Here is a 25,450-nt window from a genome sequence, read left to right as displayed (position 1 = left end):
GCTGCAAGGTAACATCCTGGCATTGGAAACAGTATTAAAATAAAGTCTAATTTTTGCTATAATTATACTGTTTTAAAAAATCCTGTTATGTCCAGTTTTAGCTAATCTCTGCACTTTTAGCTATTCGTTAAAATGTATACATAGAGAAAAAAGAGATGGGACTATGCTGGTTTATCAAAGGCAAAATTATTTCAGGGATAGTCACTGTTTCGTTGTCTGTAACTAGAGCCTGTGTTATTTGCCCCGATCAAAGTCCTAGTTTTGGGAGCATTATGTTTCATGAACAAGACTAAGTTCATGCTTTTTTTGCTTTTGATATCTGATGCTAAAAATCTGTCAAAGCAAACCTTGAAGTTTCTTTTTTATTTTGCCTTTCCTCAGAAAATGATGAAGGATAACAATCTGGTCCGCCACTTAGACGCTTGTGAAACGATGGGTAACGCCACAGCCATCTGCTCCGACAAAACGGGGACGCTGACAACCAACCGGATGACGGTCGTCCAGGCCTACGTTGGGGACGTCCACTACAAAGAGATCCCCGACCCAGACTCTGTACCCGCCAAAACCCTTGACTTGCTGGTTAATGCAATTGCTATCAACAGTGCTTATACTACAAAAATCCTGGTAAGTAGGCTTCTTCTGTCAATGAAATGAAAAGTAGCGAAAGGAGTTGTAATTTTTTTAAGCAACGTTACTTCCTTAACATCCGGCTGTTGATTATGAAGCATTAAATGCTGTTGAGGTCCTCAAAATGAGAACAGGTGTGGTAAAAACTATGTATTTTATCTTTTTCTTTTACGGATAGGGTTAAGTCCAAGACCATGCTACATTTAAAAAGTTCCTGCTGTTGTTAGGTTGGGATAGCCCAGCTTTGGTGCAGGTAAATTTGCTAGCACGGCTAGTTTTCACTGAGATTTCATATATGTACAATTATTTTTTGTGTGTCTAAGAACTTCCAATTAATTCTCAAATAGGACAAATTGGATTGGTTAAATCTGTGAGGTTAATTACCTTTATTCATCCTGGTTCCAAATGAATTACATCCAGAAGTATTTTATTCAGTCTGCAAATGCTCGCGGCATTAGATTCTTCTGTACAGAGCTAATTAAGAGGCCAAAAACGTTTGCAGTTCTGATAGATTGTACTTTGAAAGGTCAAGCTTTATCTTAATACTGCAGAACAAATACGTTTTTTTCGTTTATGAATTTATGTATTGTCCTTTTTATAGCTCTATGCTGAGCTGTGTAATAGCCTTAAATGCAGCTCACATTTGTTTTAAAAATAGTCTTTTAAAATGCGATCACAGAAAACAATTGGTGAAATACTACTGAGTGCTGGAGCATGTATTTCCTTTAATTCCTGCTATGTAAATCCAGCCAGCAACACCAGTTCCCAGCTGAATCCTGAATCTTGTTCTGTCCTTTCCCTATGGTCTGTCTGGGCCAAACCCAAGCAGGTTAACACAAGGGAAAGGTGAGCCTGCAGTTCTCAGGTGGTTCAGTGCAAATGCTGTGTAATAGCTCCGTGTGGGCATTTTGTGCAGTGGCTTTTTGGAATCTGATTTGCATATTTGTAAATTTGCAAAAATATTGCTGGGTAGATCGTGCTTTCTCAAATCAGTGTAACATTTGATTGCTGGTTGTTTTAATATTGGTACAGCCTAAGTAAGGTTAGGTACTTCCTTGTGTAGAAAAAGAACCGAACTCATCCTCAACACACAGGCTGGGATTAAGACAAGGTGATAGAGACAAATTAGGACAAAGGAGACTAGGTAGCTATATAAATGTGTGTTTGTATAAGTGGTATTGTTGGGTTGGTAGGTCGGTCCCGTGTGACTGCCAGAGCAGGACTCGCTGCCACACGTTCTTCATTTGTCTCATATTCTGTTCATTCGCAGTGCTTGAGATCAAACCTGGTGACAAAGTGTTTCTGTTTCACTTCCATACCGTCCATTCTCTTATCTGTGCAAAATGAAAGATTATTTTTTAGCTATTAGAACAGCATGATAAGATCAAGCCTTGCCATATAGACCCCATGAGAATATCAACTCCAGTACCAGAGGAGTTCATTTTATTAATTGTTTTTAACAACTTTAAGCTAAAGTTTAAGATACAAGGTGTTGTTCCATAGCCCTAATTCATTTTACATCATAAATAAATACAGCAAAGAATACATAAGGGAGTTGTTTTCAGGATGAAGTATACAGAATTATTTTTCTGGCTGCTAATACTGAATGCACGCTTGTGCACTCATTCTTAGAGCATATTTAATCAAATTCTGAGTATCAGCTCAAACCCAAAGGGCATATAAGTGTTATGTCGCTAAGATTGAATTTTACATATTCTATTTTTAGTCATCTAGTTATGCGTGTGCTGTAAATTGCACTTTGTATGAACTTCTGTTCAGAGTGATCACATATGGGACCATAAAATTAGTCAAGATGCTCTGCTAAATGAGAAATATTCCCCCTTGCATTGTCTTTTGATTAAGGGGCAATTGAACCATTGATAAAAATATAAAAAGAAAATAATATCACTGCTTGGGATAAAGGATTTTAATTTCCCTGAGAAATTAAACACAAATTATTCCAACTGAACAATGGCATCATTAAATATAGTTCTTTTTAATGCTTCCCAAGGATTAAGTTACTGGGTGAGCTGATTTGCATTCCGTTAGCTTCAGAGCAGCTTTCATGCAGCTTTTGCGCTATTTATGTGAAGCTGTTCTCCAGAAAATGTTGCTTTTCCAGTATTCGTCTTTTAGAGAGCGTTCACACATGGAGGTAAAAATGAGGCTTTGTGCATTTTGCCTGTGAGCTGTGATGAGGACTGCAAAGCGTCTCTCACTCCAGAAACAAAACTTGTGTTTTGGGAATACTTTGATTGTACTTGGAGCAGAAGTTCATTGATTTTTAATATCATGGAGCAATAATGAAATAGAGCCTCCAAATACCATAACTAGTGATTTGGACTCTTCTATTGAGCTCTCGCTTGCATAAATTCAGTTTTAATTAGAAAAGTATTTCTGTTTCTCCTAATTTCCTGAAAACTGTCAGGGGGCATTGATGACATGCTAGGTCGATGGGTATAATGTCTTCTTATTAAGAAGAGATCACAATTAGTATTTAGTTGAGTAATTTTCACCACCGGTGGAAAAGACCCAGCTGAACCCATTATTGTTAGGATCTCGCACCGGCATTTCATTTGGTACTTGAGAGATGCCCAGGGAGCAAAAAAGCTACTTATTAGTATTAGGTGAATATCTGGATCTGCATCAGGAGGACTGTTTTCAGTTCTCCCAATCTGGAGTATCATTGCACAGTACGTGGCGCAATGTAGCGGCATCCTTTAATTGAAGATCTTAAAGGAAAAAACACAGAGGTGTCACAGAAAAGTGCAAAACATTCACTCCCTTCCACTGTTCAGGAAAGATTGGTTATTTCACTTCGTACACACAGCTCAAAACCCAATAGATGAGATTATCAACAGAAAATCATCAGAATTTATATTTCCTGAGGCAGCAACAAAAGAGTCTTTACTTTATTGCAGCTGTCTGCCAAGGGCAGTCATGCTAAATGAAACTGCTATCGGGCGTCACTAGAATTCTCTTCTTTATTCAAAGAAGAACCATGAGAAAATAGCTTTTAGCCTACAAACTACATTTTTAGTTATTTTGGTGTTCCGAATTGGAAAGATATTTTTACTCTCAGTTACCGTTTTCTTAAAAACCATTCTCAAGCTCTTTGTGTTAAAATACAGATAAAATTAGCATTTGTTTTTACTGCGCATGAAGGTTCAGGTCATCTCCTATTTTATCCATATAAATTCACCCATTGCTGCTAAGAGTGTTCCAAGTTAAAATAGATACCTGAAAACCAAACCAACCGACCAAACAGCAAACAAACAAAAAACCACCACGAAAAAAACCAAAGCAAAACCAAACCAACCAACAAACAAGAAACAAATACACAAAAAATGAGGACAGGAATGGGGCCCAAAGTGGTAACAAAACATTAGTAAGGATAATGACAGCCCAAGTAAATAGCTTGGCCTAAAATATGGTTTGGCTTGTTTGTTTGTTTCGGTTTTTTTGTTGGTTGGTTGGGGTTTTTTTGTGTTTTATTCTTGTGGTTGGTTGGTTGCTTGGTTGGTTGGTTTGTGACCTCATCTTTCTTTCTTCTGGCATTTTCCTTTAGATAATGTGTCACGATTTCAGTAATTTATATTTTGCGGTTGAGAAGGATGGGGAGGAGGAGTGATGCTATTTGACAGCCATTTTATTTAAGGATAGGTCTGTGGAATGTTTTATCCTTATATAATACTCCTGGAAATCAGTAAACACTGAGAACTTTGCATTTTTGCAACTTAGCCCATGAAATGACACTGGACTCGCTTGCCGTGAGTGTCATCTGGTTTTGGATGAGGGAGGCGAGAGGAAGAGCAACAGGTTTGAATTGTCTTCCTGCACCGTCCCTGTTGGAATGGCAAAATCTTCTAGTGTACTTAAAACCAGCCATAAAATGTCACGGAAAAAGGTACTGAGAGGAGAATCCTCAGCTGGCAGGTTGGTGAACTGGTGCAGAAATTCGAAGATACTAATGTTTTTCACTGTCTGAAAAATAATAAGTGTGTTTGTATGAACTCATGAAGCTCTGCTCCAGGTTTTACAGTTTGTGCTCTGCAATCCCCAGGGTACAATAAGTTACTAAATATATTGATATGAGGAGAAACACAGAAAAAAAATCTGCTTTGCAGAAAATCAATGTGTTATTTTCAAGGTGGCATCTTCCAGTCGAGTACGACAGGAGGTCAGGAAGGCTGTCTTAGCAGTAACTTGAGGGTAGTCCTGTCAGTCTTTTATTGACCGCTTTCAGCACGTTAGTTTGGTAGTGGAAATTTGTGAAAATTGTGTATGCCCTTGTTTTTAAAGTGCTCAGTTGACAGCATTAAAATATTATCTGGAGCATTTCTGAATCTCCCGCTAAATGGTACATTAGAGCCATTTAAAATAAAATTAAAAAAACTGATTGAACTGATTTCTAAAAACCAGTATACTTTGTAAGAGTGTTTCCTTCATAGGCAAAATGATTACACTTATAGATAAATTTCTATGTTTATGTCATTTTCCATATTTTTCCTAGTGTTATGCAACTGAATAATATAGATACATGTTATCAATGGGAGCAGGCACTGCAGGCCAAAGGATCTTTCTATATATAAGCAAGGGAATCATCACTAAAAAATCCCCAACAACGTTTTCTTTAAAGCATTTTCCTAAAGTCCTTGGTAAGCATTTTCTGATAATAAACTAGGCAGGAAAAATCAACCTATAGCGTCCATATTGTTTAATGTGTAAATAATAATTATTAGAGATAATAGATTATGTAGTTAATTGTCTCTGCTTCTAGGAACGGTAATTAGCAGAGAATAATGATCCGCATACATTGCTTGGCATTGAAGATTTATATAATAAGAGGTACAAATGTAGCTTTTCTCACTAAATTAGCTATGGAGTTAATAATTGAAATGACTGTGTTTAGAAAAGACTAGTTGTGTGTGTCAGGCATCGGACATGTTGTCCCAGTCATGGGCTTTCTGCCCTTGGGGTGCAGGGGCTTTCTCTTGCCAGCAAAAAGCTTGGTTTTAATAAAGTCTCCTTTTTTGAGAGTTGTATGTGAGGGGTTGAATGGGATGAGCTGCCCAGAAAGCTGCTATGGCTGTGGGGCGGATTTACCTGAGCAAAGAGGGATCAGGGAGCAGAGATCAGACCAAGGCTGTCCTGTAAATCTCCTCCTGACATCATTAAACCCTCTGGAAGTGTCTTCACGAGTGGGCAGATTGTCAGAGGTAAGGTAGGTTTCCCCACAACACGGCAGTAGGTAGACAAAGTGAGATAAATGTCCTCAGATAGCACGAGTTCTTTTGCTGAAGTTCTCATTGCGCAGTGAGCTGTAATTGTAAATGAACTTGGCAACAGTACTGCAGCTCCTGACAGCTCGTCGTCTTTGTTCCTCATCTCCTTTTCTGTCAGAGGGGTGACCGCTCTGCCTCAGCAACAAACAAAGGACAAGAAGATGGATAAATAAAATAATCCTGCACTGTAGAATGTAACAGGAAAATGATTCCCATACTATCTGAACGTTTACGATCAAGATAAATGATATTTCTTTATTTTCTTTCTTCATGTGACAGAAAACAGGGCAATAAAATCCTCCTTCATACTGCCCTTCTTTGCCTTTGCAGTTTGGTAATTGCAGATCCCGTTTATTCCTGTTGGAATAAATAATCACTGCAAGATTATAAGTGGGACTGACAGTCACTTGGAAGCTTTTTGTTACTATAATATCACTTACCACATTAGCGCCTTATTTTTTCTGCTTGCTTGTATGAAAATGAATAAATTAGATTTTTTACTTGCTGTGGTGCAAGAATGTTTTTCCTGTTACCTTGCATAGGATTTTCTTTTATGTTATTATCTTACTTTCATGTTCTTATTTTCCACTGATCTTGTACTGGCATAAGATGATTCACTTATAGAAATAACTGCCAGCTATTTCCAAATAGGCCTGTTGACGAAAGCAGCCTTTAAAAACCAGGGTTTCCTGCAAGGTATTCCAAGGTGTTTTCATCTAGTTATAGAAATATTGCTTATTGCTGTCTGATCAGTTTTAGGTTTTTGTTTGGTTTTTGATAAAATATGTTGGCACAACTGATCATTTTAATATGTACCACTTTTCATGCCTGTGGTACCCTACTGAGCTGAAGTCATCACATTTGGATCTGACTGATGTGCTGGTTAGAATTTACTGTTAACACTTGGTGGGGGGTATTTTCAGGAAACATGTTTTCCTGATGGGAGCTTTTATTTTTTTTACTTGAGGGTGTAAATCACTTCAGGCACGTCTGTTTTAGTGGAGGTTTTCTTTGTACTCTCTATCATCAGGAACAGGCAGATAATAATTCAAATGCAATAATTTATAGAAAACGGTAGCGGTTTTATGATCAAAGGAAGAGTCACAAACAAGCTTATTAGAAAACAATGCAGTGGGTGAACTACCTCGTAACAAAATATGGCATTAATTTTCTTTCAGATATATGTTACATAAATATGTATTATTTACTATATAGCTTTTAGTAAGTTTTCTTTCTACTCTCAGAACTCAGACAAAACGAACTAAACCAAAACACAAACCAAACAACCAAAACAGAAACCAACCCCAAAAAAGTCAGCTGGTACGGTACCTGAAATACAATGGATCAACAGTAAAGTATAGGAGTGAAAACATCTTGCTAATTCCAGAGCAATAAATGCGCAGGAGTTACTTTACAAATCAACTTGGCATTGCTGTTCTTTGCGAATGAAATTGCACTTAAAAAGATTTATTATATTTCTATTAATGTAAGCAAAATACTATTTTTCTTTTAGTCACAGCTAGTCCTAGAAAGTTGGTATTAAATAACCAGTAAAACCTATGCTGCAAACTGCAGCTCCTGCTTTGTTCTGCAGGTTGCCCCCCTCTACTAATTTTTCTTTCAAGCTTCCAGTTTTCCCTACTTGTACATGAAGCTCCTGGCTCCTCTGCATTCCAATCAGTCGTATTTCTGTGTTATTTACAAATGAATGGGAAGGTGTCCAAAAACAGTGGCCTTTCTGCCTTCAGAGATGGTGCCAGATATCCTGGAGACATCTCCAGAATGAATGGGGCTCTGCAGAACTGGAACCACAGACCCAGAGCAAACCGCAAAGGGTACTGACTTCTCAAAGGCATATGGCTTTGATAGATCTGATTTCTCAGGGCCGTGTGACTTTGATGGGCAGAAGGCATCCGTTACACAAAATCCTTTTCCCAGCTGGAGTCTAGCAGGGAAACGGCAAGTTTTCAAAGGAAAGGTTGTGAGAGTGTTGTAACGCAGTCAGAACTACGCTGCTCCTCAGCATCATTGAAGAAACGACAGACCTATTTTGGCAGACACCTTGCATGGAAGAATGAAGCTTCTAGAAGGAAGTTTTAAAAATTTAGGACTACTGCAAACCTGCCTCAGGTGTGTAAGTGCACACACACATAGCAGCAGGAGTACAGCTGACTGCTGGCAAGTCCTCATGGAGACACTGGAATTGCCAATGGGTGTTGGGCAGTAGATGTAGCTCATTACTCATAATATGGAAAGTATTGAACATATTAAGAAGTTCCACTGCATATTTCTTATGCCATTGTTATTTTTCTGAGGTTTCTACATTCAAGTGAGCAGAGAACGAAGTTACCTTACATCTGCCTTCACTCCAGAGAAGGGCTGACGGTGCTCAGTGCTGGTTTAGTAGGGCTAGAGATGTGGAAGAGTTGAGAAGCAAGTATTTCTGGGAGAATTTTCCTGTAAAGGACAGTATGTTCGACCTCTCCATCAATTCCGTTTCCTTCTGAATGAATAATCAGATAAAAATTGGCTGCAGTTTCAAGAGTCTGCTCTTCTGCCCAGCACAGGCATCGTTCTCAGCATCCTGGCAAGGAAAGGGACTGGCCAGAGGACTGAATTTATAATGCATCTCAAACATTACCCCATCAATCATGCAAAAAAATCCCTCTGAGAAAATATTAGATAAGCATTGCTATAACATATTAGATACACTTGAGCTCATGCATTTGCCTATCAAAAAAAAAAAAAAAAACAATGCCTAACTAACCAAAACCAAATTAAAAGTAATTTCAGCTGTTATGTGTTAATATAGATGTAAAGAGGAGTACATTTTGTATGGTAAGTGAAATAGCTGCTTAGTGGGTGTAGACTCATTTAGAAATGGATGTTTAAAGAACCCTTTTCCTTTCTCTGGAAATTAGTACTATTAACAGAGAAGATCTATAATTATTAATATGATGGGCTATAATCAGTAGCTTAAGTCAAGTGAAAAAACCCTTCCTTTTATGTGTTGTGTGGCTAGGTTTGCTATGCTCGTACTGCATTTAGCTCCTTAACTATACAAATTGTTTATAATTGTGCTCCAACCAGAAAGGCAGTGTGTATTAAGACTGATTTTTCACTTTGGTTTGGTCTTTCTGTATATTTAATTTTCCTATCCGAGATTTATTTAGTCAAAAAGTAGAAAATCCAAAATATCGATAAGTTTCGTTGCAAATGAAGACTGTATGCGCAGATAACTACCTGTAAAGACTGTTTCTTTTGTTGAAATTCAAGCTTTCAATGTGTGTATCCAAAGGGCGTGCATTTTCTGCTTTGTAATGTTATGATTAAATTATTGTACAGTATGACCATTATCACAGTCCACATTTTTCACACACTGGCACTGTGTGTGTTTTGTGTTGGTGGTTTTTAGAGATTAGGTTTTTGTTTTGTGGGGTTTTTCTGTGCGTTGTTTTTTTGTTGTTGGGGTTGTTGTGGTTTTTTGGTTGGTTGTTTTGTTTTCATTTTTTTTCCAATTCATTAGCCCAAAATGCTGATGTAATGTCTACAGTGCACAAAAATATTTCCAGTTCTAATTAGTGAAAAGCATAGAGAAGGTTATGCAAATTAAAATGACAGTCGGTATATTTAAATAACGGGCTAGATGGTGTGCGTTTTGCAACTTTATGGCTGAAATTCATGTACAATGGGTAGTAGGAAGCATGTGTGAGATGCACTTCAGGCTACTAGTGGAGATGCTTTTAAAAATGTGATTAATTTCGATTAAGAGAGTTAACTAGTTAATTTAAAGTGAGCAAGATTATGTAACTGGAGTTTTGATGGTGATATGTTCATAAACATTGAATACAGTTTTCACGGGCAACCTTGGTGAGAGAAAGTCTTGAGCTGCTAGGGAGGCAACTGCTGAGATGACTAAAGCAGGTACTAGGGTGGCTCAAAGGACATTTTCCACATGTACACTTGCTCGTTAGATCACTGCTATAACTAAAGAAAATGTAGCTTTATTTCCTCAGCCCTAAAGCAGATGTATTAATGCCTTTAGTGTTGGCAAAAGCATGTAAATCCTTAGCATTGATTCTAATTTGGAAATAGACTTTTTAAACTGCAGATGTCTGATGAGCTCAACGTTACACAGTTTGTCTTCTGTCTGTGGTTTTTCCGTCTGCAACACTTGGGAAGCCAGAATATCAGAATGCAGTAAAACCTCAGTCTAGTAGATCTAAAATCAAGGTAGCAGATGTTTGGTTGTAATTATGGAGGTACCAATTACAACTGTGCAATTAAGTGCAGTTTCTCTTTTGCACTTAAATAAAAATGTTCAGATTTAGTTCCTGAAAATACAACAAGATTTGCCAAATATATGGAACAAATTATCAGAAACTTATAAAATCTGTTAATCTGTTTTTAATCAATTTGGTTTAGAAATGGCACATTTGTCACTCTGATCTGTGTTCTAATGATATTGGTAATAGGGAAAAACATGCTCTTGCTGTTTTCTTTTTAACTAGCTTGAACTGAAACTTTGTACTAAGTCTATATTTAAAGTAAATTGGTTGTTAATTGAAGTTAATAACAATTGCTGTGTCTAATTATTCTGATTACATAGGTTACTTGTCAACAGTTGTTCTTGCACTTAAACAAAGCTGCCATGCACTGATATAAATCTGAAGTTCGCCATTTCGCTGTGAATGGGACCGTACAAAACCACAAGAGTGGAGGGGGTCTAGTGTCCAAATTTGGAAAAGAAATATGTAATTTTCAAAATTAGAGAACCAAATTATTCAATAAGTAATATGTTCTTATGGAACATATGAATGATTTTGATCAGTACCAATAGGAAAGTCGCTAAATACAGATGAATAACATCTGGGGAAAATCTGGAGAAAAATCTGTGTCTGTAAAATTGAGTTTAATCTCATCTGGAAACACTAAGGCTGGAGTATCCTAATCATAACTGTGATTAAACCAGTAGTGTCCTAACAAGGCAGAGTTCATTCTTTGCACTGTAATGTGGTGTATTAATGTATCTCTCTTTAAACTCAGCCATGAATTATTGTCTTTTGGATTCAAGAGATCTTTTTCCAAATTATTTTCATTTTTTAAATTAAAATACATCCAACCTTCTATTTTAATTATTTTAATCTTGAAATGTAGACTTATTTATTACAAGAAGGAAAAGGTCAAAATTAGAGAGATGAAAACAAATAACCCATGTGGTACATCTTTTGACAGAGTTGTTAATGAACTGTAATGTATAATATACTTGCCAATGTTTGGTTCCTTAGAATAAGTATTGTGTATTCACATGTGCTGGACTTTATGAGAAGGTATTATTAATATTTTTTTTTAAGATCAGTTAATGTTTTCCTAATCAGAAATCCTGCTCTGGGACCGATTTAATTAATTACATAGATAAATGTAGTTAAATTTAGCTTTGTTAACTACCTCAAATATTGCTTCTGCTATAGCTATCCTACTTTTTTCTGGTTGTGAAGCTCAAGGAATTAGCAATTTTTGTTCTAATTAGTTCTAACAAGTTCTTTATATCTAGTAATATTCTCGTATGAATAGTGCAAATTGCTCATATGTGTCAACATTTTGCATGTCTGAAAATTTATGCACAGACAATATAAAAGTTTTGCCTGCATTTTTAACTTGCATCCTCTGTTCTTGAGAGCGAATAAAAGAACAGATGATGTATGGACCAGAAAAGTGTGCAGTGAAGTAGAGGGAAACCTGCATGAAGTGCTGGTCCCTGGGGACCGTGATACCAAAGTCCAGCTGGAAGCCAATCGCCGATGGTGTATCCCAGTGATCAGTACGGACAGCCAAAACTGTTGCACATCATTAAGATGTGGATGATGTGGCTGAATGCTGGACGTGCAAGTTGGAGATTGTGAAAACTGGGACTGTTCAGCATGGAGAGGGCTCGGGGGACATTATCCATGTGTATGAATACTTGGTGTAAGGGAATAAGGACGATGGAGCCAGACTCTTCTCAGTGGTGCCCAGTGAAAGAGAGCCAACAAACAAAGAAAATTCTGTTTAAAGATGGAAAAGCTGTGAGGGTGGGCAAAGACTGGCACAGGTTGCCCAGAGAGATTGTGGAGTCTCCATCCCTAGAGGTATTGAAATCCCACTGGACACCAGCCCTGGGTGACCTGTTGTAGTGGCACCTACTTCGACAGTGGCATTGGGCTTAGATGGGCTCCCAAAAGGGGGAGACTGGGGCCTACCAGCCTCAACTACTCTAATTCTGTGAAAAACATGCAAAACTGTGGTATCTGTCTTTTGCCTTTAGCTAGTGAGAAGAAAAAAGTGTTTTCATGTTTGTGGTAGTATTTTTTGGCCTTATCCTTTCGTTATTCAACTGAATCAAAGATAAATTTGTCCTTCAAACAAAAAAGGTAATTTAATTATTTGCTATTAAAATTGAGGGGCAAAGTTTAGCTTTCTTTGAATGTAAAAATAGGCAAGTCAGTGAGAGAGGGAGTTGAGACTGTCACACCAGCATTTCAGTCTGTTCTTCATGCACGATTTCATCTTCTTTCATAATCACTCTTGGGGGAATTTATGGATAGTATCATTTTTCACTTGTTCCTGTTATGTGAGCTGAAACAAGCGTGAGTCCGTATTCACTCAGCCACATCACTGCTGATCTCTGAGCTTTGCTGTGTTGATAGGAAGTGTCACACTGATGCCTCACATAATTACAGCTGGACCCTTTTTATATGATTATTGCCTTGTTATTATTTGAGGAAACAAGAAATGGTCGAAATAAACCATTTTGTACCATCTGAAGTGCTAGCAATCAGAATTAGATGATACCACAGCACTGTGTTAATTAAATAGATTGATGCATCATTTTCAAGTCTGTCTTTAGATAGCAGAAAAATTATTAAATAATTATTCTCCTAAAAATTAAATAATTCTCCTGCATCAGAGCTAATCTTTTGTAGGAAGCCTGGATTTGACTGTCCTCCAACTATTGTGGTAGGTCTAGTTATGCCAGTTGCGCCTAAATAATTCTGTCTTTCTGGCTGTACAACTATATTGTTTTTTACAGCCTATACATGGTCAAAAATTCAGTGTCAGCAGGAGGGTGCCACACGTGTCTGACGGGTGACAGGGAACGCTGTTCAACTGTTTTTTCATTGCTACTCGTTTCTTGCTGAGATGGCGTCATTGGGCTCAGCAGGATGTCCTGGGCAATCTGTAACCATGAGGGATGTGAAGGTTATCTTATGGCTTTAACAGTTTGAACTGCCAGCAAATTGGGGTCCTGACTCAGGCTAGACATGCAATATAAATGTACTTTGAGACTACAGTTTTACTGTGGCATAGAAGTCTAAATGACGTGAGGCTGCTGCCTGCATCCAACAGATGGGAACGAGGGGCTGGACGGAGGCTGGTTGGGGGAGCGCGCAGCCTCACTGGCCACTGGTAGGACGTAACAGCTTTCCAATGGGTAACTTTATTATTAAACAATGTTGTTTATTTTTCTGATTTCAGCTTTCAGATTTTCTCTTGTGAGTGCTGAAACATGTTTCAAGTACTTTTGGTTTAGGTTGTCTAGATCTGGAATGTGCATCAGGCTGGCTAACAAATCAGTGCCTGTCAGTCAGGATTTAGAATAAATTACCTTGATTTCGCTAGACTTATGATGGTGGCTGCTGGTGCCCAAGAAATGGAGCAGCTGTGGATATTGATATTAGGGATTTGTGGATAATGAGAAGGAAAAGGAATTACCTGTTGTGTACCCTGTTCCAGTCTTTTCAAAATAGAAATATGGGGGACACATCCATACAGGTCAGCGATGGTGACATTTCAGGTATTTGTTCATGTGATCCATTTATTCTTTCCCTCTCTACACTCTCCTTTGTTTTAGTCTTTTTCATGCTAAGGAATACTGCTGGCATGCTTGATTACCAATACACATCCATGTAAAAGCATTTTATTTCTCTTAATCCTGTTCCTTCCACTGGTTTTGGATTCAAACTCTCCACGTCCTCCTGCCTGTGATGGAGATGCGTGTCTGTATCATGTAGGCAGTGTTTAAAGAAATAGGGAGAGACTTGGTAATAAATGGAGAATTTACTGAAAACACTTTTCCCTTCTCCTACTACCTTCTGTTTGATTCTTCCTGCCTGATTCTTTTTCCTACACAACTTGTTAGTGATAATCCCCGAGCCCAGTATATTAGATATTATACCATTAGTGGTGAATGTCTTATTTTTTTCCACGAGTCTCCTCTCTGTCAGAAACCCTTCACAGTCTAATTTCTTGTTTAAGCCCATAACTTTTTTATTTTGGAGGCGCTGTTTTAGCGTTCCTCAAAACATATTACACACTGCCCTACAGTATTTTTCTGGCTTCTGTACAGTGCTGTGTAACACCATTTAAACCACGTGAAATACAAATCCTGTTGTATTTAGAAAACATGGCCAGTCTTTGTTACCAGAGCATGTACAACATATATTAAAGGGTTCTCAAACATTTTTTGTTATCTGGTTTAGAGCCAAACTCCAACTGTATGTACAATAGGGCTCTGAAATGATGAATGTGTAATCATGGGAACCAAAAAATGATGCATTATGGAGCAAACTGATCAAAGTCAGGAATTTAGAAGCTCAGCATCTTTAAGGGATACAGAGCTCCGGTTCTTTGGAATTGAAATGTTTTGCTTGAGCTTGAAATGAAGGAAGAAATCTGTATCAGTGTAGTGTATGAAGTTTTTTAATCCTCTGAGGGTAAAAAGGAGATAAATTTTACTTTCTGATGAACAGGCATAGTATAAGTGAATGGGAAGACCTATGTTAGTCTACTCAACAGTGTACATAAGAATGATTTTTTTAAAAAATCAAACCTTTAAACTTTTAAATGCTGGGCTTTAAATCCAGTGAGTGAGCTGTGAATGGTACGTGAGGTCAGCACAGTCTGTCTCTTGTGATGCCAAAATGATTATGCAGCAGGCCCAAGTTGTTAACTGTTCTTTTTCAATCCCTTATGCTGGCCCCAATTCAAACTGACTTCTGACTTGAACTGTATTTCAACAGTGTTGTACCTTGCAGTGATGATTGTGAGTTATAAAAGCATGTATATTATTGGAAAGTATGTTGCTTTCTGTGCTCTGTGTAAGACAGAGACAACTTATTAATCATTAACATGAAAATAAACTACTTAAAAACAGTCTGAGGGCAAATTGTGATCTTCCGCATCAGTCAAACCAATAATACTATTCTAGATGTGTCCCCAAGGGTGGCAAAGACCAGAATCTGCACAAGATATAAAAAGTAATTTTGATTCCTAAATAAAGACCTTGAGAAAGTCAATTAATAACATTTTAACAGTACAGAGCTGATGCCAGGTATTTGTAGCGAAATTTATTTTTTCAGACACAATTTTGTTTTCGTTTTAATCTAGAAAAAGACTTTTCAAGAATTCTAATAAAATGTTTGGCGTTTGGTTAATTAGTCATGTATAGTCATGTATAATGACTGAGGAAAGCCAGCAGGGCGCTGTGATACTGAGATAATGTGGAAAGTATAACCTGGGCAGAAGGTCAATAAAACCAAAGGAAAGTTCCACAGTATTGACTGGAGAAAGTCAGATAAGATTATTAAGTAAGCTTTCTAAACAGGAAATGAAAGTGAAAAATCTGTTCTGTAAGAGAATCTCTGCATATCAAAACCAGCCTATTTCCAGATGAGCTTTAAGAAAGTTCCTATTGCATTCGTGTGTAGTAATGCAGGAGGCGATATGGCTACACAACAATAAATACTCTAAGAGCAAACAGTAAAGAACAAAAGAGAAGATAAGGCAAATTTGTCTCTGGTGTTTGGCATCAGAATCCAGATTACAGCTGGGGTGAAGGATCTGTGGGAACAAGATCCCAGAGAAATCATAAACGAACCCTGGAAGAGCTGATGTCTGGTGTTACTGCTCTTATTTTGAGCACATCTTTTGAAATAATTTCCCATTTTATAATTTCAAACTTTATTTAGTCGCCAAAGGTTTAGATTCTTAATCCTTGGCTAAAAATAAGTCCTTTAATTTTTATGTTTTTCTCTAAGATAAGAAGTCATTATTAAGTCTGTCTTGGTTTAGCTTGAAGTCAGTTGAGTAAACATGAATCTACAAAAAAGCTGATACATTTGATTATAAACTTAGTATGTTTTAATCTTGTTTTAGATGCCTTCTGTTAAACCATTGACTCAAATTATACAATGGGGGAATATATCTGAATTTGATAGTACTACAGTTTTGAGTAATTCTCCTTTTTTACAGTATTGGGAATTAAAAAATAAAAATATCATGTTTCAAACAGCATTAATCTGTCTCAGTTGTTTTAAATTTTGCATATATAATGTTTAAATACACAGAGAAAATTCCTGCACATCCTAGTCCGTTTTCTCTTTTTTATAATATAGAACAGAAAATTTTCGCTAATTAATTTTAAAAGTTTATATTCCTCTGTTTGCCTGTTGTGAATGGAGTCGAAATAGAACACTCAATATGGATAAAACAGTACAACCAAGTTAGATTTTTTTATCTCAGTAAAATGGGTATATTTACAATCATCATTGTTCTAATGGAGTAGTTTCATCTGTAGAACACAGAAGAAAAACATAAAACAAGTGAAGACTTCAGATAGTATATGAGATCCTAACATTTTAATTTGGAAAGACCACTTTGTTCTTTCCATGTCCTTTCTTTTAACATCAAAAATGGCAATGAGAAAGATGGGGTTTAGCAAGTGTTATGGTAGAAATGGAAGCATTATAATTTCCTAATCTAATTTTAAAAGTTGAAGCACCTTTTTTAACTTACACCCACAGTTTTATCTTTCTCCCTTCTTAACCTGTTTATTAGTCAATTATTTTCTGGTGCAATAGTTCTGAAAATTCCTTTTGTAACCCCAAGTCAGTATTAGGTTAATACTAGCTTTTGGGTTATTTTTAAGCCTTACTAATACAGCTGTACTTCGGCCTAGAAACCTATTTTGATATGATAGTTGTAACAACTGTTTTTTTTTAACATCTGTCTGCAGTTTGGTTCACATGCAAGTATTTACTTACAATTGTAATGTTATTATTACATAAATAATATAAAGACTTGGAAGAAACATTTGAAAACATTATAGAGGGGTCACCGGAAAGTTGTTATTGGAGGAAAATCTTGGCTCGGTCTCCTGCTAGAAGACCGTACAGTTTGTAGCTGCTTTGTGACTGGCAAAGACCTTTCCCTGAGCTCTGGAGAAACAGGCCATTCACAAAGACTCAGTTCCTATTTACAAATCGCAATTCAAAGGCTTTCTCTCGAATGTTGTCAAAGGGTTTTCATTCTCTGAGGAGTCAATGAAGCTGTTCCTAGTTCATTATTCAAAAGTAACCCCTTCAGACTGTCCTTTTAATTGTTTTCCAGGTGCCATAAACTGCAGGTTTCAGCAAGAAATAAATTTAGCTACAGCTCAGTAGGAAGTTTTAAAAGGCAGCAGCTTCTGCAAAGGGTTGTCAAGACCAATCTGGAAGGAGACCCATTTTGGCGTGTCGCTGGGGAGCTGAAGCAGTCAGGGAAGGAAGTGCTACTTGCCAGCTCTCACCACCATATGCTTTATTATAATGTAACGTACAGAGAACATGGGGACGGCAGCTGCTCTAGAGGGAGGTGGCCATTTGTTAGATTTTTAAACCTTTCTGAAATGTCTGTTCATTTTCTTTTCACTGGTATTTTTTTTCCCTTGCTTACGTATTTACATTCAAAAGACGTTCACTAAAACATGACTATTTTTAGACCACAGTAAGGAGAGCGTGATCTACTTTTTGTTGGAATAAATATAATTTTAGAAGGACACCTAAAATTTAGTTTTATATATTATGAAATGTGTGTAGATTTTTATTTTCTCAATATCCGCTCACATCAGGGCATGGTGAAAGCATACATATACATTAACTATTGTCTAGGATTGTATGTCTTTGATGAAAAGAACTTTGTCTTTCATTGGTTTCCGGTGTCTGTTTGCTAGTCACTTGATCGCATTCATATTGAAGTTAATGTTGAGATTGAGTGACTTCAGTGGCAGAGCGAGCCAAAGCATAAATGAGGGTTTTGATCTAAAATGGAAAGAGTTTGATCAGATGTGCACCAAGAAATCTGTCTTTCCTAGCACCACTACCCAGGCAGGGAACTTGATTACTCTGTTGCTCGGAGAAACATGAAGCTCTTGGTTTGTTTCAGGAGCTGCCTGCCTGTCATGACATGAAAATTTATCTGATTTATTTAAACAAAACTGTATTTTAAAGGGTATGTTTTTTTGACTCCTGAGATTTCCGTATCCAGTGGATGTAACAATCCTTCCAGATACACAAAACTACAAGCTCTCGGGTTTTAAATTAAGGATTCTTAAGTGAATTTGAGAATCCAGAAGGAAGTTACATCACAGCATAATGAGATTATTGCAGGGCAAGATGTTATACCATACAATAAAATTAATATATCATATTAGTATTTTTGCTGAGTGTCAGTATTTTACATTGACCCTGGAGTAATGCTAAAATGTCATAGCAACACAAATATGACCCATATAATTCAGTAAAAAATGATTGTTCATATAGAGGAAAGATGTTACACTTCTTCTTTGAAGGATAAATCTCTTTGAGACAGAGATTTTTTAGATTATTATGTATTCCTCACCATAGATCCATCTCTCTGAAAAAGAAATTACATTAATCTGCCTGTCACTGGGTATGTATTTTCCTGCTTACAGGTGAATCTTATGAAAATCTGTGTTTATTTGCTTACTTCAGTTGTAGACTAGGCTACTAGTATCTATCTGACCTTCATTTTTCAAACCAGCTGCAATTGATGGTTTTCTGGAATACCTACTTAATGTTTTCTTAAAGGTCCCTTTTTCCCTTTTTGTGGCCATACTGATTGCAAGAATTAAAATCTAAGTTGGATTACTGATTTTTAATTTTAATCATTCCCTACTTTACCCGTCATCCCACTGAGGGGCGGTATACGGACTTCCATCTATCTATGAATCCTATTTCCAAAGTACAACGGATTTTCAAGTCTATAGTAAAATTAAACATGGATTCTGAATATAGTCTTGTAGTTCTAATTCTGCAAAATATGAGGCAGAAGTCAGATTGAAGAAGATGACTTACAGTTGTGTCTTGAGTCAAATCAAGCCCTGTTTTCGATGCATTTCGATGAATTGCCCTCCTGTGTGGATTCTCTGATGACCAATGAGATTGGGGTTTATCAAGTCCGTTTCTCTCAGAGAAGGGAGATGGATTAACAGGAGCTTTGTCCCTTGCTCAGCTACCTGCTTTGTTGAAACTTGTTAAGAATGTGAAAGTTGTGAAAGGACTTTCCCTTCTTTTGGTTCCCCTACGTCTAGTTTAGCCCGAGCTTAAGCAACACTTTCCTAATTCTGCTGAGTAGAAGAAAATTTAGGTTATCGCCAGTCTACAGTTCACACACGGGTCACTTCAAGTCAATCTGGAGTCTTGACAACAGAGGAACTTTTTGTTTGAGGTGTATTACAAAAAAGTTTGTACATGAAATATATTTATATTTCATATTTTGAATGGGAAGGTAAAGCCTTCATTGTCCCTAGACGGTCTAAGAATTGTCAGGAGTTGCAAAATGCTTAGCCTACTCCATTTTTTTCTAATATGTGAAGCATATTATTGTCTGAAGCAGCAGACTAAAGTATGGTAATTCTTGAAACAGATACTTTTAGAACTAATATTTTGTGGATTGTTGGAAATACCTTTTTCACTGAGATTTACTATTATGATTAGATGCAGAATTTTTTTACATAAAAAATATCTAGTAGAAAAAAGGACAGAATCTTTCTTTAGCTCACCATTATAACCATGAGTATCAGCAAACCAATATAATGCCAAGCAAGTGAGAAAAGGAAATATTCTGTGACAAATGAGAATTAATTATTTTTGACCTAAAGAAAGCTACTTCATTTGTAACGATGTATTTCCTAACCATCACAAGCTATTGAGCTACCAATGGCTAACCTAAAAGAAATGCAGGAGATCAAAAGTAGTTGCGTCTAGAGAAATTTTCCCATTGTGAGAGCGGGTGCTTCAAGTCTGTTCCAGCTCTGTGGATTAGCTGCAAGCTTTTAAAAATCAGGAGACACGTGACTGTGCAGTTAAGAGTTTCAGATCTTAAACTGTACACTGCAACTTTGGTATTAGTTATTCAGAATGCACTGGGTACTGCTTATCATTAGAGACATTCATATCTATTTTTTTCTTCTCTTCAGCCACCAGAGAAGGAGGGTGGGCTGCCTCGCCAGGTAGGCAACAAGACAGAGTGCGGCCTCTTGGGCTTCGTCCTGGATTTGAAGCAGGATTATGAGCCTGTTCGGAACCTCATCCCTGAGGAGAAACTCTATAAAGTATACACCTTCAACTCTGTGAGGAAGTCGATGAGCACTGTCATTAAAATGCCAGATGGTAGTTTCCGAATGTACAGCAAAGGAGCTTCTGAAATTGTTCTGAAGAAGTAAGTTCTATGGATTCGTTGCTGTGCTTTCCCAAAATGCAGAATGTTCTGACACTAATAAGATGTACGTGGGGATTTCAGTATTTGGAATTTTCTACTTAGAGTGGAAATACAACGCGCTTTAGTAGTATGAACTGGTATTGATTTTCTTCTACATTTTTTAAAGCACCTACTCTTGCAGAACTGTTTGGCTTATTTTTCGTATCACTGGCTCGCCAAAGAACTGGGTCTGCATTGGGTAGTTGACAAATGGATTCTTTATGTTAAACCTATTAGGAAAATAAGGAATTTTCAATTTCACTTTAATTCATTAATTACATGGGTATTGAGGAAATAATGGATGAAGAGCTCTTGTTGTCTCTGTAATAAGTTACAAACAAATACTCTGTGATACTTCAATAGTGCATCTTCTTGCTTAATCTAGAAATTAACAGTAGAAATTCAAAACGTGGCATCAAAAAAGGAAAGTGTTGAATGAAATGAGCTGATACAAGGGAATACTTTTCAGCAGTCATGCAAATCACTGCCACAAATCACACTATCAACTTTCTTATTTTTTTTCTTTTCATGAATAAAAAAAGATGTTCCAGGATCCTTAATGCAGCTGGTGAACCACGTATCTTCAGACCACGGGACCGAGATGAAATGGTGAAGAAAGTGATTGAACCGATGGCCTGTGATGGACTGAGAACTATCTGTGTTGCCTTCCGAGACTTCAGCAGCAGCCCAGAGCCTGACTGGGACAACGAGAATGACATCTTGTCTGATCTGACCTGCATTTGCGTTGTCGGCATTGAAGACCCAGTAAGGCCAGAGGTATATCAACTTCTGACATTATAAAGTGTTTCTCAGAGAACTGAACATAAATTGATCTACAGAGTTCTTGCAGTTTTTTTTTTCTTTTTAATTAGCTTTGTCAAAGAAGATGGAAAAGAGCTTTAGAAACAGACTTTACGTGGTAAAAAGTCAAATAATTAACTTGATAGAAATCAACTATTAATCCCCTGATATTTAAACAAAGCAAAATAGGGCTTGTTGAATTTCCAGATTGAGATGACTTAACATTCTCTTAAGGAGTAGTGTTCAGGAAGACTGATTAGCAGAAGTTTTGTTGCGCTTCCAGATATTAAAGAATTTTCCTGTAAGTAATGTGGTGATACACAACTCTGAAAGTAAAGCCACACAGTGATCGTAATTGCCATGATTAGAACTGCAATGTGCTCGCCTTCCAGAAAAATGGCACAGTCTTGGTGATTTGTGTTTTACTGCAACAGGGGCCACTATACTGGTTCTCTTAAGACGGGTGGCTACTCAGGAAAACTGGTTTTAATATTTTATTTGGAGAAGGAAAAGCTTTGCCACAGAAAGGCTGCAGATTTCATGGATACTGTACCTAAATGCTGGTAAAAATATGACTAAAATTTCAACCCAACTAAACTGAGAAAATCAGTATTGGGTGTGCACAGTGGAAGCACAAACCAGCTACTACACTTGGAAATTATATGACTACAGTAGTTCAAAGATTAAGAGGTAAAAACTTTCTTGACCTATGTATATGGTAACTGATAATTCATCTTGATAGTGGAGATTTAATTGCATTTTACTGTTTGGAAGCAGTGGCAGAAGGTAAGTCCCAGAGCTGAAAGTGCTGACATTTTTGCTGTCTTTGTTTGGAGCACCCAGGACAGTGAGTAACGCTCCTCTGCTCCCAGAAATCCACTCTTGTGTTCTCTGGTTATTTCAGTAGGCGATTAAGGAGTAAGGTCATTGAAAGATAATTCACATTTCTCTTACACAAAAAGAGTGGGTTCTAATGCGAAAAAAAGCAAGCAGTTTGGCACCCATCTTTGTATTTTTGATTCTTCTGTCTCACTTTATATTTTTGCTGGATCTTTTTTTAAATCCCATCTGAATTTTTGTATTTGATCCAGTGAGAACTGACGGCAGTACTAGAAATGATAGGAATTTATTTTATTTTTACAAAAACATCAAAAGTATAAATTAATCTGATTTTTTTCCTCGAGTCCTTTATAAAGTAGGCTTTACATGCTGCTGTCTCCTGTAACTTTGGAAACTAGCATGGTAAAATTACAGCTACGGGTACCAACTGCATAGCTATGCTTTGTATGATAATAGACTTTCTTGGGTTTTTTCAGTATCAAGAAGATTATAATATAAAGTAGATCTTAGTAGGTGAAAGCTGTCTGATAAACTCCTTATCTCTGCAACCATCAGATGAATGTCATTCGCTTTATCTGTCATCAGGTGGTCTCTTGCTGCTATTCCATCTGTCCCTACACCTGACACTGCATCTCTTTAAAGATAATTTAAAATCTTTAAATGTTCTGTCTGCAGCAATGCCTCACAAATATATAAAGGCGGAAAGTTTTTAACTGTCAGTGACCACTGGAGCTGTGAATCGCTCCCCTTTCCCTCCAAAATGGATTCGTGATCCATTCGTTAGAAAACAGCTTCAGGTCAGGTTATGTGTGGTATGACAGCCTGAGGGAACGGGGAGCAGGGGGATTTGCAGTTATTATTGAAAATAGCTGCAAACTATCCTTTCACGTGATTACTGCGAGTGTTTTATCAGAGAACTGCTCCCATCTCATAGGGAATAATTTCTTAGGACCTTGAGGTAAAAATGAGTAGTGTTGCTAAAAATAGAGGTCAAGTCTGATTTCTGTGTAAAGGATCAAAGAAGATGAAGGTAGGAGAAAATATTTCTATATAATTATTTTAATAATGTATTGAATTTATTGTAGTTTAACGCTAGAATATGCAGCAACACGTCTTACTTCATTGCAAGTCACAATAAAATGTGTACGATTTCGGAGTTCTACCAAATGCTGGACAGTTGTTTTTTGTTTGCTTGTGTTTCGATTAGTGGTTTTTTTTTAATTTGGGGTGGTGGGGTTTTTTGGTGGTGTTTTTTTGTTGTTGGTTGGTTGGTTTTCCTCCTTGGCCCTTTTAGCTGTTTTAAAGGGATAATAACATCATGAGAACATTTAAAACAGTGTTTCAATTATTACTACTCCACACATTGGTAAAAAGCAGTAGCAGTATCTTAGGAGAAATAAATTAATCAAAAAAAACCCCAAGACAGAAAAAACCCATAAATTTCAGAAAAACTGGCTAGGTATAGCATATCTGACTTTATGGGAATATTGTAATATACATATGTTACAATAGTGAAATCACCACTGTAGATGCAAATAGTAAGATATTAGGCTGTTACAAGGGACCTTACTATTTTGCCAGTGTTAAGCCCACTTATTAAATAGAATCACCACCGAACTTTATGAATTTTCGAAGTGCTTTCTGTAGGGAAAAAGAACATAAAAATCAGAAATGCTACTACACCTGCTGTTCTATTAATATTCTCAGTATTCATGGATATCGGAATTTATTTTGACAGAAATGGTAGATTAGGTCATTCCGATGTCCAGTGTCATCATCCTGGGAGCTTTTAGTTTCCCTTAAATTCCATTCCCATTTTTCCTGGGTAAGGCTCAGTTTTTTCTTTTCACTGAAATGGCCAGTGGGGTTCACACAGGCACAGTTGGAGCCTCCCGGTGTGCACAGAGCTCCTGTGGCACGTGCCTCACGTGCATCCTCAGGGAGATCCAGGACGGGGTCCCTGTGGTGTCACTGGTGTCACGCCAGCCGCATCTGTTCTCATCAAACTGCTGGGAGCTTTCTTGCGCTTACATTTCCTTCTGTACATTAAAAGAAACTATTTGGATGAATTATTCCACAATGACATCCAGCAACTGACCAGAGTTATCTGGAGTGTAACCACTGGACACCATGACTTTTGCATAATCCCTTGGTTATTTAGGTTAATTCGGACACGAGCTTATTCATTATCAGCAGCTGTTTCTATCAAGCACTGAACTACCTGCTTGATGTTTAGTTTTTGGTTTGTGCGTGTGTTGTTTTTTCCTTGGATAAATACACAAGAAGAGAACAAACAGAACGACAGGTTGTTCCTGTAGAGATTTCTCTGTGGATTTTGACAGTCTTTCTGGATCGGTTTTAATGAGTCTATACTGGCTTATAATGATTTGCCAATGTACGCCTACAATCTGTTATTGCTGGGAGATGAACATAAATCACTTCCAAATGTCGCCTATTTATTTGCCACCTGATTCTGATAGATATTACTGCATTGGGCAGTTTATGTATGTATTCATGCATGAGAAGGTTTTCCTTGCAGAGAGAAAATAAACCAGCAAATTTTGAAATGTGTACTTAAGCTCTGCACAACCGATGGAAAAGATCTGCTTCCACTGCCCACTCAGTCTGCCAACACTCTTTCTTCCTTAAAGCAATAAAAAACTGTGAACAATATTTTAACTGTAATTACTGTACACAATATTAAATCAGATACCACCCACCAGCTGTCCAAAAAATGAGAGAAGAGGAAAATAGAATAGAAAATAGGAAAAAAAAAAAAAGTAGAATTCTGTAGTTATATATGAATTTGAGATGTATTTGAAACTAGGTTGTCCTTCCATGACCTTGTTTAATAGGACTGGCACTTTATGTGAATAGACCTTTTTTTCTGTTTGCATGGTAATTTATTTTTCTCCTTCATGGTTCATGCACTGTCCTGGTTTTACAGATAGTCATCTAAATCTGTTATATTCTATGCAAGAGGCTCACCACAGTTAACATGGATACTGAGGGCATTCCAAATGGGCAAATGGGATATAGTCAGGATTATTAATGTCCAAACTGGGTAAATCAGGAGCCATTTGCTTAAGTAATAAATTTAATCTGATTGTATGTCCCCCATAGAAGTCTATTTAGTTTGTTAAAAGGCATCAGGTCCAAATAATGTTTCCAGGATATAGCTTGTGGGAAGGATATTCTCAGTTAGTACAGATGAGGAAATGGGAAGACAAGTCTGTGTCCCTTATTTTTTCTTTTCGTTCTGTAATCTGTGTTGACAGAGTCATTTTTGCAAAGACCACATTCTGTAGATGGAGTCAGAG

At 37.2% G+C, this 25,450-nt stretch overlaps 1 protein-coding gene across 20 annotated transcripts in view; it reads left to right on the top strand.

Moving 5' to 3' along the window:
• ATP2B2 (ATPase plasma membrane Ca2+ transporting 2) overlaps positions 1-25,450 on the top strand; it is a 393,712-nt gene that overhangs the window by 319,283 nt on the left and 48,979 nt on the right. For all 20 annotated transcript variants that reach the window (XM_071813028.1, XM_065845964.2, XM_071813033.1 and 17 more), the window contains 3 exons: positions 382-624; positions 20,209-20,450; positions 21,032-21,266. In XM_071813028.1, coding sequence (XP_071669129.1) covers positions 382-624; positions 20,209-20,450; positions 21,032-21,266 — 720 coding nt within the window. The remainder of the gene's footprint in view (positions 1-381; positions 625-20,208; positions 20,451-21,031; positions 21,267-25,450) is intronic.

The sequence above is a fragment of the Patagioenas fasciata genome, chromosome 10, assembly GCF_037038585.1.
Source record: "Patagioenas fasciata isolate bPatFas1 chromosome 10, bPatFas1.hap1, whole genome shotgun sequence".
NCBI lineage: Eukaryota > Metazoa > Chordata > Aves > Columbiformes > Columbidae > Patagioenas > Patagioenas fasciata.
Note: the sequence above shows the minus strand (reverse complement) of the source record. Positions and strands in the feature narration are given on the sequence as shown.